The sequence below is a fragment of the Muscardinus avellanarius genome (genome assembly GCF_963383645.1).
Source record: "Muscardinus avellanarius genome assembly, chromosome: 9".
NCBI classification, from domain to species: domain Eukaryota; kingdom Metazoa; phylum Chordata; class Mammalia; order Rodentia; family Gliridae; genus Muscardinus; species Muscardinus avellanarius.
In genome coordinates this window covers 1217415-1238921 of record NC_137795.1, presented here as the reverse complement: position 1 = coordinate 1238921, position 21507 = coordinate 1217415, and the positions used below count along the sequence as shown (strand labels likewise).

At 50.1% G+C, this 21507-nt stretch overlaps 1 protein-coding gene across 1 annotated transcript in view; it reads right to left on the bottom strand.

Annotated features, from left to right (window-relative positions):
• TBX20 (T-box transcription factor 20) overlaps positions 1-6897 on the bottom strand; it is a gene marked incomplete at both ends in the record, with an annotated part of 49497 nt that extends 42600 nt beyond the window's left edge. The window contains 3 exons of the mRNA XM_080701984.1: positions 2186-2350; positions 3127-3385; positions 6771-6897. Coding sequence (XP_080558110.1) covers positions 2186-2350; positions 3127-3385; positions 6771-6897 — 551 coding nt within the window. The remainder of the gene's footprint in view (positions 1-2185; positions 2351-3126; positions 3386-6770) is intronic.
• Positions 6898-21507: the final 14610 nt, after the last annotated feature.

The window sequence follows — 21507 nt, the reverse complement described above, 5'->3', positions numbered from 1 at the left end:
TATCGCTAATCATTATTTCTTCTTGTTAGAAATGACTGACCAAAGCCAAGCATGGTGGTGCACGCTTGAATCCCAGTACTTGGGAGGCTGACAGGAGAATCACAGGTTCCAGATAAGCCTCAGAAGCTTAGCAAGACTATCACCAACGTAGCAAGACCCTATTTCAAAAACAAAAAATAAAAAGGCTGGAGGTGTAACTCGGAGGCAAAATGCCCCTGGGTTCAATGCCCAGTGCCACACACACATGAAAAAAAAAAAAAAGGAAAAAAAGAAAAAAGAAAAAAAAGAAAGAAAAGGGGAAAAAAAGACTGGGCAACAAACTTAAACTGATATAAAGTGTTTCAAAGACCCAGAACCATTAACAATTATACCATCAGTACAAAAATTCTTATTTTTCCACATTCTTTCCCTTTCCTTTATGGATATAGAAAACATAACAAACTATTTATTTTAATAGCATTAAGAAAAATAGTTACTTATCTAGAATGTTTCTATTCCATAATCTACTACACATTTTTATCTTATATCAATATAAATAAACTGAAGTAGGATAAATTTAAAAAACATACAGGAAGCCCCTCCTCTCTCAAGCCCCCTTGCACCAGGACTTAAAATTCCAGCAATAGCTTAAACAAGCTTCAGTTGAGATAGTGTATTGGTACGCGCTTTCTTTCTCTAACCAGAACAGATTAGTAACATAAACAAGACATGTCATATTTCCAAAGTACTGCTCTGCACCATTTCCCCATACTTTCAGATAGGAAGAAAATGTATGTTAAGTAAGACTGATTAGCTTCTTAGAGAAAAGACTGGGGAAAACAAAAAATAAGTGTTTGTTTATTTAAAAAAAAAATGGTTAGGAATCTGCCAGAATATTCTCTCTCACCCTCTCTCTCAAAACAGTATTGAAAGGTTTGAAAAGAGGTTCCAGAATAACAAATTGAATATTAAATAGTAGACACCACTAATTCTGTTAAGTTCAATATCTACTTAAATATCTAGTATAAACTGATGTGTCTTGCTCAATTAAAAATGAGTTATAATTTTTAAGCTAGTCTTTAGTCCTGTTTTTAACATACTGATTTAGAAGGTTGAGAAGACGACCTTCCTTGTCTGACAGAATGTTGGTAATCTCTTCTCTAGTGCGCTAGCATACTGTCCACTCAATAATCTGATCAACTATTAAGTAAGCTGAATACTCTATTTGAACTATATGTGTAAATTGTGATTTTGTGCCTTGACTATGACTCCAGATTGATACTTACAAATATCCAGTCATAACTTTAATGTTCCTATATCTGTACAGTTAAATAAATTCTTAGCTTTGATGCAAACTTTCAATCAATTACAAAAATTCAGTCACGAAACAACAAAGAAGCTGTGAGGCTTTGGGACACAACATATACAGTCATCTAGTATTCTTTGTTTTACTCTAAAGTGTGCAGCTAGTTTAGTAACTTCCGCCATTAGTATTCACAAATACAGGCTCTCTTTCCCCCAGAATGGTCATTTGGGTAAACAGCCACAATAAAGGTTTACATGAGAATTTTAAAACAGGATATTCTTAGACATCATTAGCAACAACTATAAAAGAAATAAACATATATGATTTCTAATATATTAACTGAGTAAAATGCATATAAAAGAATATTAGCTTGCTGAATTACAGTCATCCACTAAAATGGGGAGCAAGAAAAAAGGAGTTTGCTTTTCTTAAAACCTCTGAGCCTTTTACTGATCCAAAACAACCAAATTTTACCAAAAATTGCTTATTTTGTGCAGAGACTACCAATTGTTAACAAATTGTTAACGAATATTTACTGTTAGCAACCACTTTACCAAAATAGTTCTAAAAAGATTTTAGGGCCATCATTCCATTATTATATTTAGTCTGGTTCTACTTAGCCAATTAGCGTATATTACTAAAAAGTGGTCATGTTTCTAATAAACATTCAAACTTAAATGTAAGGGAAATTTGAGATATAATAAAAAATAAAACTTAAAACAATGTGTTCTCTGCCCACAAGCTGCCTTTCTTAGAAACTAACCCATATATTTTGCTTTCCGTTCTGGAGTGCGCGCCTTTGCAGAGCCCGCACCTGCCCAGGATTCGCACAAGCCAGATACCTTCTGCCAGAGGAGGTCAGAACACGTTTTGATGCGGGTAAAATCTAAAGGCACAAACCTGGCTGGCAGCGGCGGGTCGGCCTTGCCCGCCACCAGCCAGGAGGACCGGTGGTAGGCGTAGCGGTACCTCTTGTTGTCCACGGGAACGATGTCCATCAAAACGATGTACTTGGCCTCGGCATCCACGCCCGAAAAGGACACCCGGATGGTAGGAAACATCCTCCTGACAAACAGAGACGGTGGGCCCGCGCGGGTCACGCGTCCTAGGGAATCCCCCCGAGTTGGGAGGGAGGGGCCCGAGCTGGGAATAGAGGGGGCCTTTCTCCAAACAGAGGACCTGCACGCCAACCCTCGCCCTTACCTGGCAGTTCTGTGCTCCCTCCCCCCACCGAAGGTCTGCGATTGGGGAAAACCCTGGGCTCCAGGGAACCCAAGTTACCAGACTTGATGCAATTGTACAGGGGGGTGTGTGTGTTGTGAAATAAGTTTCTTCAGAGACCCTGCGGAATCGGATCCGTCCAGGGTCCGGAGAGCGGGAGCTACCAGTGCACCGACCTCCCTCCGAGCCTGGGCTCCCAGGGCCCGCCGAGCGAGCTCCTTCCCATCCTGGCCAGCGGGGAATGGCTTCCTTTAAGATTCACTCACCACCCCGCCCCGCCCTCCCGCCCAGATTTAGGGGTAATGGAAGCTGGAGGCTTCTGCAAACTGAAGATAATAAGAAGGCCAGTTACCCGCTCGCCGAAGCCCCCCGCCGCCAACCTCCAGCCCTTGACCCAGCACCCTAACCCGCCCCAGGTGCAAGGACCGGAGAACAGGCTGGGGCTGCGGGGCCCGGCCCGCCCCTTCGCAGTATGGCCTTGGCAGGCTTCCACAGCCAGGCCGGGACAGCGGTCCCCGGACCTCAGCACAGCCGCTGGCCGCAGACGCGGGCCGGCCGGCCACCTCCCTGCCCCGCCAGCCGCCCGCCCCTCCCGCAGTCGGCGGCTCCCCACTGCGCACCTGCCCGACTTGGTGATGATCATCTCGGTGCCCAGCTCGTGAAACTTGTCCCAGAGCTCCTTGGTTTCCAGGCTGCAGGCGATTTTGGCCATTTCCTCGCTGGGGATGATGGGGGTGGTGGGGATCAGCGGCTCGGTGCACAGAGACGCCGAGGAGGAGGGGCTGCTGCTGCCGCCCCCGCCCCCGAACTCCCCGGGGGCGTCCAGGCTGCTCAGCTCGCCCAGGGGCTGGGCGCAGGAAGACTTCTCCACGAACTGCTCTGGAGGCAGAGAAGGGAGATTGAGAGATGAAACTGTCAGACACACACACACACACACACACACACACACACACACACACACACGTCTCGGGAAGGAGAACTGTGCACCCAAAATGGGCGCCTGGATTTGACTCTGGAAAGACGCAGTTAGTTTGACCCAGCACCGCAGGAGGTCGCTGGGTTCCACCCCCCGGAGGAGCACAGCCACAGCGCTGGAACCCTAGCTTGTTACCAACACGACTGACACCTGCTTTGGGGAATAAATAGGTGAGTGGTGAAGAAAGAGAAAGGTGGTGATGCTGAAGGGTAAAATGCTAATGTCACTGCGGCTCTTCTTCCCCAATTCCAGACGTTCCAGCTGTGGGCCAGGCACCATCTCTGCGTCTGTTTTTGACCCACCGGGCACTTTTCTCTACGGAGACCAATGGAGTGAAGCCATCAGTCAGTACCTCTGCCACATTGAAAGGAATTTCCCCGTCCCTCCTGAGAGACCCCTGTCCAGAAAGAAAACAGGAAGGAGGACAAAGGACTGGGAGAAAGGTGGGACTGAAGAGGGGGCTTTTACTTCTGTGCCTGGCTCTCAGCTTCCTACGCTTTGTGATGAGAGTTGGACTCGAACAGTCCTATGTCCCTCCCTGCCTGAGAGCTCAGGAAAGGCACCAGCATGGATCCAGCTGGCTAAATCACAAAACCAGGCTCTCTGGCCTGGCCCACATTCTAGAATAGGCTTACAATAATTACTTGAAAGGTAATGTGTAAAAATATTTTTTCTCCCGAAAAAAGTCCTGGTAGCCGGGCATGGTGGTGCACGCTTGTAATCCCAGCATTCATTCGGGAGGCTGAGACCTGAGGATCGACGTTCGCGGACAGCCTCAGCTATATAGTGAGGCCGTCCATAACTTAGTGAGACCCGGTTTCAAAATAAAGAATAAAAAACAGGGCAGGGGGCGTAGCTCGGAGGTCGAATGCCCCTGGGTTCCATCCCCAGACCCGGGAAAAAAAAAAGTCCTGAAAGTAAGGAAAACAACCTCAAACCTGGGCTAACAGGGAAGAGCTAGAATACCACTGCCTAGGAACCAAACGTTCTCCTGCCCCACTGATAAGGGTCTGGGACCACATGAGTCACTTTGATGGAATGGGGGGGGGGCTTTTGTAACTGTCCTAATTATCTTCCATTCTTTAAAAAAGCACCTACTCCAATCTGCAATGTGAAGCGATCTCCAAACTCTATTCTACATGCCCTCAAGAAACAGAACAAGTCCTAAACGTAGGTACAGGACCCGATGTACAGGGAGTGCATGGCATGTTTACACCATAAGAGGTTTGCTTATTTCTCACCATTCCTCATGTGAGACTCACAGAAAACAGGATGCCTGCCTCTTCTTCTCACACCATGACAGTCCAACTCATGGGCATGTTTTAAATGAACAACCAAGTCCCTTTTATGCCAATTGCTTCAAATTCAAAGAAAGAGAACAAGGATACAGAGAAACCTTGTTTCCTTGTAATATGTTGAGATGCCCAATCACCCGATGTCTTTATAGGGAGTTAAGAAGTAACCTTAACATTTTTTCTTACTTTCCAACAACTAAAAGAGGGAAGCTCTGGAAGCCCCAGACTAACCCGTGCATCAGAACTAGCAAACAGAAGATAAAAATAAAATAGAAATGTTCTGGTGGTTAAGAAGATTTAATGTGTTTTTGTGGACCCGCAGGATGCCCTCTCTACGGTTTGCTTCAACACAGGTTGTGTCTTATGCGAAACTGTGTTTCTCTTGCTGGATGCCTGGCTTGTAGTCACTAATTGTTCTCTGTTGCTTTCCTGTGTTAGGGGCACAAGTGCCTCCTAGTTCTTCTCAAAAGCTAAGAAAATGCTCACTCTACAGATTGTATGGAGTGGGGTGACGAGAGGGGTTGTGGAGAGTTGGGAATGGCTTTACAGTATCCATTTTCAACATTTAGATAAAAAGTCATTTTTCTTAGGAAAATACATAAAAAGTAATGACAGTACAGCTGGATCTGGCAAGCTTCTCTGTCTGCTGTCCACATGTCTGTCCAGAATTTTAACCTAAAATCCTTTTTCCTGCTAGATATCAAAACAAGATGGGGTGCTCATAAAGAATTCAGGATACCCTAATAAAAGTGGATATGTCCAGAAGTCACACAAAAACAGCTTTAAAATTAAGAGTTTTTTTCCCTAAATAATTGAGGTTTGATTGGTTGCTACCAGGTCCTTGGCAGGCTTTCGTTTTGATGGAAGGTAAGTGGGAAGGACCAGCGAACAGGGGAGAAAACCTCAGAGAAGAGACTCCTAATTTTTCCTTTAATCTTTCCTTTCCCTTGGTTCCAGTTGTTGCAGGGGTTTTTATTTTCTCTAATACTTCCTTTTTCACAAGATGACTATTCTGGATGCGATTTTAAAGAGTTGAGGTGGTCAGGGAGAAGAAAGGAAAATCGTGAAGGAATTAAAAATCACCTCAAGTTTGCAATTTGATTATTTTCGCTACTTTAAGGATATGAGATGGTCAGCGTGAATGATAATTAATTACCTAGGACCCAAGAGTGGGTGATGAGAACGTCTTTCCCCCTCCATTGTAAAAGGATGTTTAAAGCTTATCGCAGGCCGTTTCTTTCCCACACAATTCACTCAGAGAACATAATCCCTAACTGTGCTTTTACCCTGAGCCTAGTGCCTTCTATAAATGGCAAGCGCCGTTAAGTAAACAGTCTAACTAAAAGTCGAGCAATTTGGGAAATGGTTACTGGTTAATGTTTTTGCCGACCTCGAATACAAGTGAGTTTTACTCATATGCCTGAAGCTTCTGTAAAGAAAATGGTTCCACGAGGAGAACTGGCTTGTTCTGTGGCACTTCACAGTGGCGATTGGGGCTGTCTAGTCTATGCAAGTCAAGGGGGAACACAATTCAAGGGGTTCCCTGTGAAGTCACTTAGCCTTCTACTTGGTTTCAAACGCACAAGCAGGTGTTACATTCGCCCACAAACCGCGTTGTCTTAGAGAGGCTCCCTTACTTCTTGTCCTTGAATATTTTTACCCAACGAACTTACACTCTCACACACCATCTGCCCCGTTTGAAGAGAGCAGTGGCCCAAAGAGATGCTAAACCCGGGGTATTTAATAGAGTGTGAAGCCTTTGAAGAAAATTGGGCCAAGAAGAAAAAAACTTGCTCTGGAGGTAGACGTATGGGCATGAAGGTTCAGAAGAGCTGCGAGCCGGGTGTGTGTGTGTGTGTGTGTGTGTGTGTGTGTGTGTGTGTGTTTGGGTGGCGGGGGCTGCGATCCCAGCGATCCCAGCCGCCAGCCTCGCAGGTCACCGAGGACCCCGGCTCCCTGTCCACGCGGACGGACCGCCGGGCGGCCGACTTACCCAGGGGTTTGATGGTGTTCTCCGCAGCCCCCTTCTCTTTGGAGCCGCCGCTGGACATGAGCGCGGCGATGGAGAAAGCGTTGGCCCGGGAGGACAGCTGCGGCTTGGGCGACGCCATGAAGTCCATGGTCCCCGGCGCACGGTGCTGGCCAGGGACGAGCGACCGAACTGCTCCGGCCTCCCGGGCGGACAAAGACCCGAAACGGCGCCCGGCGTCCGCGGGCCGTCTGGCCGGTCAGCCGGACCCTGGCTGGGCGGCGGGGCCGGGAGGGCCCGGGGCGGAGCCCGCCTGGCGCTGCCCGGCCGCGGGCCCGGGGGGCCGCCCGGGAGCGGGGCGGCGGAGCGGCCGGGGCGAGCGCCGGACGGGGTGCGGAGCGGCGCGGGGACACTGCGCCCGGGGCGGCGGCCCGCGCCTTAACTGCTGCCGGCGGCTGTCCCGCCGCCCCGCAGCCAGTCAGCGCCGCCGCACGTCACCGCGGCCCGCTCGGCCCGGGGGCGGGGCCTCGGGGGCGGGGCCGGTGGACAGTGCGGGGGAGGGCGCGGTGGGCAGCGCGGGCGTGGGCGGGAGGCGCGCTGGACAGTGCGGGATGGGCGGGAGGGCGCGGTGGGCAGCGCGGGCATGGGCGGGAGGGCGCGGTGGACAGTCCGGGATGGGCGGGAGGGCGCGGTGGGCAGCGCGGGCATGGGCGGGAGGGCGCGGTGGACAGTCCGGGATGGGCGGGAGGGCGCGGTGGGCAGCGCGGGCATGGGCGGGAGGGCGCGGTGGACAGTCCGGGATGGGCGGGAGGGCGCGGTGGGCAGCGCGGGCCCGGCAGGGAGGGCGCGGTGGACAGTCCGGGATGGGCGGGAGGGCGCGGTGGGCAGCGCGGGCATGGGCGGGAGGGCGCGGTGGACAGTCCGGGATGGGCGGGAGGGCGCGGTGGGCAGCGCGGGCATGGGCGGGAGGCGCGGTGGACAGTCCGGGATGGGCGGGAGGCGCGGTGGACAGTGCGAGGATGGGCGGGAGGGCGCGGTGGACAGTGCGAGGATGGGCGGGAGGGCGCGGTGGACAGTGCGGGCCAGGCAGGGAGGGCGCGGTGGACAGTGCGGGATGGGCGGGAGGGCGCGGTGGACCGTCGCCGGCAGGGACCCGGCACCAGCTCCGAGTAAGGGGGTACCACTTGCAGCAACTAGCACCGACACCCTCCCACCCAGGCTCGCGGCCCGGGCTCCGCGCGGCCCGGAGAGGACCCTGTTATCTCCGCACAGCACCCGGGGGCCCGGCGGCGGCGCAGTTGGAGAACCCAGACCGCGGGAAGCCTCGGAGAGTTCTGGTTCCTTCCTTTCTTTTGCTTACAAAGTCGGGGAGAGCTAAGCAGTGCGGAGGGACACTGGTCCTGGCTGGCCAGGTCGCCTCGAGCGCAGCTTCCAAGCGCGAGCGGCGGTCCCCCAAGTCTGCCCTGCTACCGGGCTGTGCCCGTCCTGGAAAAGAAGCTCGGAGCGAGAGGCGCGGGCCTGTGGCAGGGTGCTGTGCGGCCCCGGTGCGCCTCCAGCCCGAGGCTCCCGCCCAGAGGGTCTCGGGCAAGTGAGGCGGCTGCGGGGGCGCGAAGGGCGCGGGGACCACGCGGCGGTGGGGGAGCGTGACCTCTGCCTCGCGGGCTCTGCGGACACGGAGCCCTGGCCTCTGGCCGGGACTTCCCGCAGCCTCAGTGTGTGTGTTGGGGGGGGGGCTGCTGGCCTGTTCAGTCGGAATAACTCAAATTCTCTGAATTCGCAGGATAATCCGCTTCAGTAGGAGCCATGTAATCTCAGGCTGACATGCACACACTCAAGCTGTACATGTAAATATTTGTTCTCCTTTCCAGCCAGTCGTTCTGGCTTCGGAGCTTCTTGGTAGGTCGAAAAATAACTTCCATTTCCCACTGCACTCACACCCTACCTCCTCAGTTGTGGGGGAGGACAGAAGTCGCTGGGGAGAAAACTCATCACAAAATTTTGATATCTGAAAAAATGGCATCTGGGGGAGTTCTGATTGAAGTCATCTTGGTCATCTTATGTCAATACTTCTAACAAAGTACTGCATGGTGACTAAAATTTGTATTACAGGCGCCAAGTGTGTGTGTGTGTGTGTGTGTGTGTGTGTGTGTGTGTGTGTGTGTGTTCAGGGAAATCCATATAACTGGTGCTGGAAGGTATCTGCAGGTGTCTAGCCACCTCTGCTTCCCGTGTGGCTGACAGGCATTCCCCAGCAGTTCATCCCACCAGCCAGAGGCTGCAAAGCAGCTCTCCCTCCAGTTGCCCAGCACACCCTGGCCCTGGGGCTGTGCCGGGCTGCCCAGGGGCTCCCCGGGGCCAGCACAGCAAGCTAGCCGGGTGTCAGCAGTCAGCAGGCTGTGGGATTCGACCAAAGCAACATAGACGCTGCACCAGATATTTCTGAACATCCCTTTTCATTACTGAATGCTTTCTTGGTTTGGGACAAGCCAAACTTGGTAACCATCACCCCATCACCCCGGCCTTCCCTAACACAACGTCTCAAGGCGGCATTGCCCTTCTTTTGAAGGACATATGTGGCTTCTTTCCTATTTCAAATGCCTGTCAAAAAGGAGGACTCTCCTCAAGGGGAGATTCGTTGACAGGAGGGCTAGTTTTAGACTAGCCCTGAGTTCAATAAAAATTGCTAGTTTAGACTTTAACAAGGTGTCACAAACTTTTAGTTTTGCATTTGAAGTATACCTTGATTAAAAAATATAAAACTTCCCCGTTGGAGTTTTACACTGAGGAAACATGTTGTTATAATTTTCCTAATAGCTCAAACTGAAATTTGAATGATATCATGGGAGGGGCATTTTCAGGAAAACCTATCAAGCACAGGGAAAACCAACCAAATGGCTGAAAATCAGTCTCCACCTCCTTTCCCAGTGTGGCATTAACCCAGTTATGGGTCTCTTGTGGGCAGAAAATCCTGACTGTTCATCCTATTAAAGGCGATGTAGGAAGCTGGAAAGGCTGAGCAGGCTGAGGCGGCAGGTGGCAAACCAGAGAAATTGAAAAGGCCACTTGAAACAAGTCCAGTGCAGTAGGTGAGCCATTCCCGTGTCCCTGAACTATGCAACTTGGAGGTGTTGAAACCTCGGCAGTAAAGCATGTGCTGTGACATTATTATCGGGGATACGGCATCCCTCTTCTTAGATTTATTGCCTCTGAAAATCAATATGTTGCTATAAAAACGGGGAACCAGAGCTTGGCAGAGAGGTGCTGTTGAAGAAGAGATTGAAAGCCTTTTCCAAATGAGAGTACTATATTCGGGGTCCCTCCAAAACCCCATTGTTGGCACCAGTTAACAGGTCAGGACCCAGTGGGCTGGAGCAAAGCAGCCAGTGTCGCATCCGCTGGCCCCTTCCCAGGCTGTGGACAGGCTGAGGGTTGCTTTGGGGTACTGGAAAATGCATGGGAATTGGAGGATGTTTGGTTTTTGTTTGTTTTTATTGAACCCAGGGGTTTTATATCTGAGCTCCACTCTCAGCCCCATTTTTTATTCTTTATTTTGTAACAGAGTCTCACTAAGTTGTGGAGGGCCTCACTAAGTAGCTGAGGCTGGCCAGGAACCTGTGATCCTCCTGTCTCAGCCTCCCAAGTACTGGGATTACAAGCCTGAGCCACCAGACTCAGAAAGCCGCAGCTTTCTGGAGAAGGCTTTAATCCCAACTTGAACACACATCAGCCTCGAGAGGGTGTAGGTTATCTAAACCTCGAAAAGTTTCACCATCTACATGAAAATAGAGTCAGTGATTCATTCCTACCAAAGACTAGGAGACAAAGTCCATAGATGAACGCATTAATGTGCAACACGCCAAGTTACCCTCCTATAAGTGAAAGTAACACGGAACTTTAATTATAATTGAACTTCAAGTTTTTGATCTCAGAAACCCCTCTCTCTCTCTCTCTCTCTCTCTCTCTCTCTCTCTCTCTCTCTCTCTCTCTCTCTCTCTCCTCCCTCCCTCCCTCTGTGTACGTGTGTGTGTGTGCGTGTGTGTGGTCATTGCAGAGCTGTGTCGTTTTGAAAGGCGCATAGGAGTGGGGCGCATTGATATTTACATCCTTTGAAGTTCAGAGCCTAGGGATGGAAAAACCGTGTTAAATGTCCGAGTTCGGTTTCACAGAGGACTGGAGGATGGCTCTTTATCCAAGCCACGCTTTCAAATTCTCTTTGGTAGCCTCCAGAACTCAGAAGTTCAGTCCACCCCAGAACTGCGCTGGAAGAAATGTTCCCGGCTTTTGACCGAGAGCCCGAAGATTAACGAAGGCCGAGCAGACCCCGCCGTGGGAGCTGCGGGGACCGGCCCAGGGGGATCGCCCCGACCCTCTGCCGGCGCCCGGGCGGCGGGTGTCTCTGCAAACCCGGGCTGCCCCCGGCAGCTGGAGAGAAGAGACCCGCTTCTCAGCACCCGGGCAGCTGCTCTCCGTGGCCCCGGACGCCGCGCCCAGTCTCCTTCCAGATCTTTCGGGTAGATGACAAAATCAGCAGCCATGGCCTCGGTGCCTTGGGATGAATAAATTCTGTCTATCGAGCAAGAAGGACGCCGCGGGCCCTCGGGGAGAGCGACCGCAGCCCCTCGGAGCCCGCGGGGCGCGGCCCCAGGCTGGGGCGCAGCGCGGCGGGCGGGCGGGCGGGTCCCGGCCTTTCCTCCTCGGCTCCCCGAGAACCCGGGGGTCCCGGGAGGCGAGCGCCGGCCCCCGCCCCAGCCTCGCCCGGTCCCTTCCCCAGGGCGAGGCCGAGAGCCGCGCGGCCCGAGTTTGTCCTCGGAGCGGCCGGTGATGCGCCCTGGACCCCGCACCGCGCCCTCGCGTGGCGCCCAGCAAGCGGGTGCGGGGTGGCCAGAGCCGTCCTCGCGTCCTTGTGGCCGGAGCCAAAGCGCCGCGCCCTTTCCCAGCCTGGCTGCACGATGCGGGCGCGCAGCCTCCATCGCCAGAGGCCCCAAGGCCGCGAGCCTGACCCAGCGCCCTTGGGCTTCCCCAGCGTGGCGACTCCCGCCTCTCAGACCCCACCTCGCCCACAGTCTGCACCAAATCCGTCCCTCAGGGCCACGACCCAGGGGTGACCACTCGCAACCCTGTCGCTTCCCAGGAGCTTTAGACCTAGGCTCCCCTGCCTCGAGGTCGAGGTCGGGAAGAACCGGGCGAGCACCGGTGCAAAACTGGTACCCGGAACCCAAAAAGTGTGAAGAAGGAAATCTTTTGCGATCTGGTGGGTACTAGAACCCAGATCAGTTCTCCCCAATCCCGGCACCCCCTTCTCCTCTCCCTCCCCTCCTCTAGGGGAATCACCACCTTCCCTCCCAACCGCCCAGCTGCGGGCCAGGGCTAATCTATTTAAAATGTAGGATTTTATACATCGTGACTTTTTGTAGTAATTCGATTAAAAAATTTTACACTAAAATATTTTATTGATTATTGAGGGTTATTTTGGCACCCTCCTAAATTTGGGGCCCTCACTTGGTCCCAGGCCTTAATTTGACTGAAAGTAAGCTGATAATAAGCAATGAATTGAGGGCTCTGATGCAAATTCGTTGTTTTGAGAGTGACGCTCTAACCATCATGGTGCACACTGGACTCTTAATCCGAAAGCCCAGGGCGGGGAGGAAAGGGGTCTGGGTAGTGTTCTCTGCTCTGAGAGGAGGAGGGTCCTACTGAGGAGATTCCCTGCCCCTCCCTGAGTGAAGAGCCAGACAGGCAGCAGGAGGGCCCTTCAGGAGACACTGCAGCTTGTGAGATGTTTAACAAATTCAGAGACCATCAAGCTAAGGAGATCAGCCAGACTCCGAAAATCAGGGACCACGTGTCTTCTGTCACCTGTGGAAGCTGGAGAGAAAACAGAAAAGAAAGGGGTCTTCGGGAACACTAGGGGAGAGACCGGTAGAACAGTGGAAGGGTTTGTGGGAAGGAGGAGGGGAGAGGAAAAAGAAGCTCCAGGAAGGAGACAGAGTCAACGATGTTATGTTTGTATGTGAATGTACCATCACCAATTCTCCTGGCAAGTACAGGAGGGAGGAGGGGGGTGGGGCGCAGAGGGAAAGACACCAAAAGATGTTGTGTGCATATATGAACCATGACTTCACATCCACTACCACGCATAATTACACTGTATCAATAAAGATTTTAAATAAACTCAAATTAAATGAGACAATTTGTACAGAAGAGCAACCACGGTGTCTTCTAATGCCCTTCCTCTTGCAAAGTAGCCCCACCCAGTTTTTTTTTGGGGGGGTCACTCTGTTAAGCTTATAGCAGTTGTGCTATAAGTTTTAGTTGTTTCAGAAGATAATTCAGCTTCCCACCAGGTACACGATCATTTCTCGTGATAGCTGGAGCCTCTTCAAGCATTTCTCACGCACTTCCTACGTTGGATGGAGGACTCTGAGCCAGCTCTTTGGTGACAGCCTATCCATGTCTTTGACTGAAGGTTTAGGAGCTCAAAGTAGAAACATCTGGCAGGAAGGTCCTTGTCACCTACTCCCAAGTCACCCCAGAAGCTGAGGATTGCAGCCTCTGACTCCCAGCAGTGGGCAAGATCCACCCACTAAGGGCGTGGATGACAATTCCCAAATATCATCATGCTTCAGACAACTTGGAGCCCATACTGGGTAAGGGAACAAAGATAAATGTGTCTAATAAAAGATAAAGAATGCAAAGTATTACCTAGTCCTTACTCTAGGAGTGGACACTGTGCTGGGCTCAGGGAATAGAACAGGGGCCAGAACATTAAATTCCTGCTTCGTGCAATTCAGTCTGGTGAGAAACACATAACACACACGTGAACAGATATACAAGATACAGAAATGTTCACAAGGATGCAGGAAGTAAGAACAGACTCACAACACTCATCCCGTTTGTGGCATCCTTTCATTCTAGGACTGTCTTCTTGCCATGGGACTGGGGGTGATAATTTTCATAGACTACCTACCCATCCAGGTATCAAAGCCTAGCTTGGAGATGTGTAAGTAAAGCACCTGGAGACAGGTGTGGTGGCACACATTTGTAATCCCAGTGACTTTGGAGGCTTGCACACACACAAACACACACACACACACATACACACACACACACACACAGTGTAGATAGCCTCTGGTGTCAGATCCAGTACCCCTCCCCCCAAAAAGGGCACTGGTATGGAAATGTACATTACATTTCCCTCAACATTTTGCTAAAAGAACTCAGGATATAGGGTTATATGGCTTAAAGGCAAATAAACAACATTATAAGTTCTCTCCGGAGATGTTGAGGTCTGGCACCAACATCCTGTACTGTTGTCATTTCCACGCCTGTAAAACATGTTCCCTGATAAAACTACCTCTATCGAGGAGTTTATTGTGAAGATTACAGAAGCCACGCCAGTGCCAGAGGAAAGGATTTCACAAATATTACTGAAAAGCCTTTTCAGTTTAGAGGCCATATGAGCTAAATCCCATCAGGGAGGTGTGTTCTACTGCGTGACCTCAGCCCTACAGTGAACGGGGTTGACACGCAGCCTTCTCCCTGGCTTCTGTGGGGGGTCAGGAGCTCTGGCGGGGAAGACCCCCATGTTTTTAAGCAGAAGGGGGCAGAGGCAGCACCAGGCAGCCCCTTTGCCGTGAATGCAGTGGAGATCCACAATCTGCCCACTGTTAGATTTTTTTTTTTTTCATTAGCTCTACTCCTTCTTTAAGGCGTTTGCATGCATTTTAAGCCTGGGACGGCAGCTTTGCAGAGAGCATCTTTTTCGCAGTTAGTATGTATGTTCTGTGCTTTGCACTACAGACTTTCCACGCAGTATATAACGTTAATAAGGCAGGCGGCTCTCTCAAGGGCACGGGTAGCTTCAGGGTGGACCAGGGTGCGACTGGTCAGTGTGACCTAGATCCGTCCAGGTCTCAGTCTCATCTCCATCTCAAATCTATTTCCACCATTTACTTGGTAGGTTCGCTATTTGGGTTTCGCGAAGAGACTGGATGTGGGGGGCTGTTTTTAAGTGGCAGTTTCTGTGCCCAGAAGCACATGCAGGCCTTGGTTGTCTGCCCCTAGGGACAGTGACCGACACTGGGCAGCTGTGGTGTGTCCATTCAACGTCCACCTTCTGGGCGCTCAGGGCAGAAGCAGAGGTCCTTCGCTGCCGCACGTGGACCGGCACCTTTGTAAATTGTTTTCTTTTCTGAAATCTGCAGGTGGCCGTGGCGGCGGCGGGTGGAGGTCGCAGTGCGGTGAGTGGCGGCGCTGGCCCCCGCAGTCCCGGCTGCAGAGCCGAGCTCGGCGTCGCCTTCGCCCCTCTGTGCATCTGTGCGCCTCGGTTTCTCTAGCTACGCAGGGGTCCGGCGAGGCCGTGGCCCGGGCTCGGGAAAGGCTGTGCGGATTGCGAGCACCCCGGGGGGGCGACCTGCGGCCCCGCACTGGGCGCCTGGCGAGGGCCACGCCGCCGGCCGGCAGGTGCCAGCTTCCCTCCGAAGGCCGGCGCTTCCCGCGTCCCACTCCATCCTCAGCATCCTCCTTTGGTCCAGACGTCCACCGAGGAATGGCCAGGGCCCGGGCACCGGGCAGCGCGGACCAGCCCCTTCCCCGCCGCCTGCGGAGGCTGCGCCCCCCCCCCCCGGGCTGGACGCCGGCGCCCCGCCCTGCCGGCCGCGCTGACCGTGGCTCTGGCGGCGGCCCCGCCATTTAATCAGGGCTATTATCAGCCCGGGCTGGCCGACGGCGCCGCCGGGCTTTCCCCATTAGCCGGGGCCGCTGGGGGCTGGGCCGCTCGGGGTGTGGGAGGGGGCGGCGGCTTGCACATCGTTTTACCCCCTGGCTCTTTCTTTACCAAGGCCGCCCGCGCAGTGGGGGGAAGTCATCCAACTGTCCGGAAACTCAGTGTTCTCATCTGGAAAATGGGTCTGGCTATTTAACTCAAGGATATGAAGATTAAATAACACGAGACGGCTTCGGCGTTATGCGGAGGACGCGGCGCGTCTAAATGGTGTCAAGGCTACGGTGGTACTAGAGTTTAGCTCTTTGGGAGTTCCTCACTTTTTTTTTTTAAGGGAAAGGTAGAGAGGGGTCAGGGCGAAACGTTGCCAAAAAAAAAAAAAAAAAAAAAAAAAACCAGCAAGCTCTAACGTGCTGGCCCCCCGATTGACCAGGTTCTGGTTTCTGCTTCATATTTCCACGTGTGCGATTTCAGCCAAACCCGGTTCTGTCCTTCTTTCGTTCGCATTCGCTGTAAAATGGCTGAAATACTGACACAACGCCATCAGACTCTCAGAGTGAAACCGTGAGTGTGGAATGCGGACACAGAACAGACACTCTGTAAGCAAACGGCATTTACTACTTGTTATTAGCAAAATGCTTCTACAAACCACAAATCCTGGAGTTTTGTTTTGAACTTCCCAGCAAACTCCAGGTCCTGAAGGGCAGATGTGAGCTGGGGTGGTCGGGAGAAAGGGCCTGGAGAAGGGGATGCGGATCGCCCACCAGCCTCCTCTGGCCTTCCCTTTCCTCTTTGCATTTCCAACACAATGCCCCATTGACGTCCATTTAAAGATAAAAGCCCAGCATCAAAACCAGTTACCGTTATTATCAGATGGCTGCTAAAAAAGGCATTAGCAATCACAGCAACTCCGTCCTGTCAGCATAATTTCTAATCAGTAAAGTGTAATTAGCAAAGCAGGGCTAATTATTAAAGTGACCTTCTAAGTAGCGAATGTTTGTGAATGGTCCTTAAGTGGGATGTGCTGGGCACACAGCCCAGCCCTTTGGACTGCTGAGACTCTTGGTTCAGCTTCAGCCAGGACTGGCCCCAGTTCTCTAGCTCCCCCAAAGCCTAGCCTGGCTTTTGATCTTCTCTCTCTCTCTCTCTCTCTCTCTCTCTCTCAAAACAAATAGCTCATAGCAATGGTCAATGTGCATAAAGTACTTGCATATGCCAGGAAACAGCCTATATAATCTGATTTGATTTCCCCCATTTTACAGACGAGGAAACTAAGACTCAGAGTTTGGATTACTTACTATACATCACACAGCTAACAGAGGGCAGAGTGTTGGCTTGACTCAATGTCTGCCTTTCTCCCCAAACCCTTAAACCCCTGTCCTCTAGCACCACTGGCCACTACTTTTCTGTATCTTTAAAATCACTTTGAGCCGGGCGTGGTGGGCACGCTTGTAATCCCCGCACTTGGGAGGCTGAGACAGGAGGATCGCGCAGGTTCGAAACCAGCCTCAGCTACTTAGTGAGGCTCTCAGCAACTTAGTGAGACCCTGTTTCCAAATAAAATATAAAATAGGTCTGGGAGTATAGCCGGGAGGTAGAAAGCCTCTGGGTTCCACCCCCAGTACCACCAAAACACACAAAAAAATCACTTTGAAATGTATGTCCATTCACAGAGTCAGGAGGAAAAGTTACCCACAATCTCAGAAAGCGTCTAACACCTAAGGGGAGCCAGGGCCGATGGCACACACCTATGACATCAGTACTTGAGAGGCTGAGACAGGAGGATCACAGGTTTGAGGACTCTCAGCTACTCAGCGAGGCCCTGCTTCAAAATAAAAAGATAATAAAAAGAGGTTAGGGGGCATAGCTTGGTTATAGAATGCCCTGACTTCAAACCCCTGTACAAAGCCGGGCGTGGTGGGCACGCTCGTCATCCCCGTGCTTGGGAGGCAGAGACAGGAGGATCGCGCAGGTTCGAAGCCAGCCACGCGTGCTGGTTTAGGAGACCCTGTTTCCAAATAAAAATGTGAAAATAGGTCTGGGAGTGTAGCCCGGAGGTAGAAGGGCTTCCAGGAACCCCAGTACCACCAAAAACAAAAAAACAACAACAAAAAAACCCCAAACCCCTGTACAAAAAGATGAGCAAGAGCTAGAGAGAGAGAGAGATCCTACAGGCGATAGTCTGCAGTAGCTGGGTAGCTGGCAGGAGTCTGAGGCCTTTACTAATCAACATGGCTTATCACTCATTCTTATTACCTTTTGTCAAATGACTGCGTACTTCTTATATTGTAGACCCGTTAGTGACACTGTGTCACTAATATTTGGGGAGAACTAGTGTGTGCCAGAGTCTGTATGGGTATACTTATATGACATTTAATTTGAGGGGCTACTGGGGATTGAGCCCAGGGGCATTCGACCTCTGAGCTATACTCCCAGGACTTTTGATTTTGAAACAGGATCTCACTAGGATTCAAGGCCAGCCTCAGCAACTTAGTAAGACCGTCAGCAACCCCACCATACCTTTAACCTGTGAGTGGCTTCTGGTTCTGATAACGTTCCTTTCTCTCAAGGGTTGATGCTGGGAGAGCATGACTGCTCTGCGCAACTTGAGAAAATAAAATCCGCCAACCATCACCTCGCAGACCCCACTTCTCGGAGCACACTGCTGGTGGTGACCACTGGAGCTTGGATTACCATGGAGAATGGATCAAACCATTTCAAAATGGTGAAAAAGGCCAGAGGGATCACCAAAACCCACCCCAGCCTATACCTTACGGATGAGCAATTTAAAAATTGAAACCTGAATCAGAGAGTGACTTGCCCAAGTCCGACTTTAAATCAGTGTTTGACATGAACCCCTTGACACAAGCTGTCCTTGGGAGTAGAAAGCCCTCTCATTACCTTGGTGTGATTTCCTGATTTATGCAACTCACCTCTTCTGTGTTGTAGCCCACATATATTGGGTCTTACAAGAATCACAACTGAATTTTGCGCCACAGGCTTCATTTTCCCTTGAGCTAGGAAGAAAACTTGGAGTCTTATCCTTGCTTGCCTTTGAGAATTTAAATTCTTGGAGGTGCTCCTTGTCATCTTGGTCAGATAATCGTCATCACTGGACTTTAGGGTTGACAGGTCTCTGCACCACTGCTTCATTCTTTTGGGGGAAAGCAGAGGGTAATATTTACATATGACCAGATAAAATGCAAGTACTCCATATGAAACAAAACTCTTAAGGAGGGGTCAGGCTGGGATGAGGTTCATATCAATTAGGATTCTGTGTTGTAAATAACGGAATGTCTTTAAAATCTGGTTGGAACAATACGAGGAACTGATGGCTCATCACTTAAGTGGTAGGGAGAGCGTCAGGAGGAGTGCGATCTAAGGCTTGAAGGGAATCCTCTCTGTCCCCCACCCCCAGGCTCCTTGCTGTTGCTACTTAGGCTTCCCTCGGGGGTCAGGAGATGACCTCAGTAAGTCTCATGTTAACATTCTTCCTGGTTTGAACCCATTAGGAAAATCACTCTCATTTGGTACACCTGCGCAGGGAAGGTTCAGGAAATCCCTCTTTACATTTTATTGTCCTTGATTTGGGAAAAGTCAAATCAATGTCCCACTCCTGGAATTTGAAACTAAGGAAGTCTCTGGAGTCTTATGGCAGAGACTAGGCTAGGGGAATTCCTGAAAGAGGAATGAGATACTATGGATAAGAGAGGGGACGATGGCCATAAGGAGGCCATTGCTAGTGGCCCACCAGGAGGTGGAAAAGGCAGGAGGGACTGTTTTTACCCACCGATATAGTTATTTTCTAGCTTTGGAAAAGATTGGAGACTGGAGCAACAAATACAATCCTTTTTTTTTTTTTCTTTCTCCTTTTCTTTTTCTTTCTTTTTTTTTTTGGCAGTGGAGATTGAACCTTGGGGCATTCTATCTCCAAACTACACTCAGCCCTTTTTACTTTTAAACATGGCCTTGCTAAGTTGTTGAGGGTCTCACTAAGTTACTGAGGCTGTCCTCGAACCTACAATCCCTCCTGTCTCAGGCTCCAGATTACAGGTATGTGCCACCGCATCCAGTTCACAGTGCTTCTTAAAATTCCCCACAGCAAACATAAATGGTGGTCAGTAAGACTAGGCATCAGCAGATCCTGTCCCTTCCAAGCCTTGTTTACCTTGGGAACCATCTAAATGTCCTTATGCTCGTTACAGGGATCTTTGGGATGCCAAGAGATAAGCACAAGGTGAGTAGGTGGGTGACAGGAATATAAAATATCAATGCCAAAAGGGAATTTAGAGCTGGGTTTGGTGGTGCATGCTTATAATTCCAGTACTTATGAGGCTGAAACAGAAGGATTCCAAGTTCACAGCCTTAGCAAATGATGAGAGAAAAACTCAGCAACCTAGTGAGACACTGTTTAAAAAAATAGGGCTGGGGATGTAGGTCAAAGGTAGAATGCCCCTGGGTTCAATGCTTGCGCGCTCCCCCCCCCCTCTCTCTCTCTCACACACACACACACACACACAATCTTAATCATGTCAAACCTCTTATTATTTTAGGAGTATTTCAGGTTCTAAGAAGACATAACGATTTGTGATTAAGAAATCTTGTTTTAAAATGATGTTTTCTCTTTTCAGAAAACTTGAGCTATGTTTTCCAAGTGCAGTTCTGCTGAACAAAGGTTTCTTCAGATGTTGACTATTTTTGTATAACCTATGACTAAAAGTGTTTTTTACATTTTTTTCAATTGATTGAAAAAAATCAAAAGTAGAATAATATTTTGTGATGTGAAGATTATATGATTATCAAGTTTCAGGGTCCACAAATAAAATTTTATTGTGGGGGTTGGCAAATTTTTTCTGCAAAGGGCCAAATAGTAAATGTTTATGTTTTGCAGGCCATATGGCTTCTGTCACAATTATGCCACTCTGCCTTTAAAATACATAAACAAACGAACATGGCTGTATTCTGATAAAATTTTATTTGTGGACAACGAAACTTGAATTGCAATTAATTTTCAAATATGATAAGGTATTATTCATTCTCTTTCTCTTTTTCTCTTTACATTTTTTCAATTTCTTTTAACTCTTTAAGAATGCAAACACTATTCTGGACTAACAGCCTGAATACAAACCAGTGATTGGCCCGATTTGGCCCAAAGACCATACTTTGCAGACCCTGTCTTATTGACTGCTTTTGCACTATTATGGCAGAACTGAGTAGTCATGACAGAGGCCACATGGCCTACAGAATCTAAAATATTTACTAGTCGGCCTTTTATAGAAGAAATTTACTGTCACTCTAGAATGGTACTGTGCATACAAAGCAAAGTACCTGGAGATACTGTTAATATGAGCCAGGCATGGTAGCAGCGGGCCTGCAATCCCAGTACTTAGGAGGCTGAAACAGGAGGATCAAGGTTTGAGACCAACCTCAGTAACTTAGGGAGACTATTAGTAACCTAGCTAGACCCTGTTTCAAAACAAAACAAAACAAAAAAAGGGCTGGAGAGATAGTGAATAGATAGAATACCCCTGGGCTCATTCCTCAGCACCACAGAAAAAAAAAAAAAAAAAAAAAAAAGGAAGAAAGAATAGTATGATTCTGCAAAGCTGGGTATGGAAGTTTCAACATGATGCTGGGGTCATTGATCTGTGGACTGCATTTGAAGATTTTTTTTCTTTAATTCTAGGAATATCTCATATCAAAAGCTTTAAAATAACCCCTCTTGCTCCTCACCTCCACTTGCTGAAAAAGCTTCAGTTTTTCAGGAGGATGGAAATTTGCATAACTAACCATTTTTGCGAACCATTGATCTAGATGCTTTAACAAACATTCAATGACAAACTAATTGAGGACTGGGTATCAGCCAACTAGGTGATTCTTGTGCTGAGGGGATTTTAGTGGCTTTTTGTTCAGCAGAGCATGAAGTGTGTGTGTGTGTGTGTGTGTGTGTGTGTGTGTGTGCGCGCGCGTGCGCGCACGCATGTGTGTGTGTACTACAGTACTGGGATTTGAGCTCGGGTGTTTTACTTCTGAGCTATA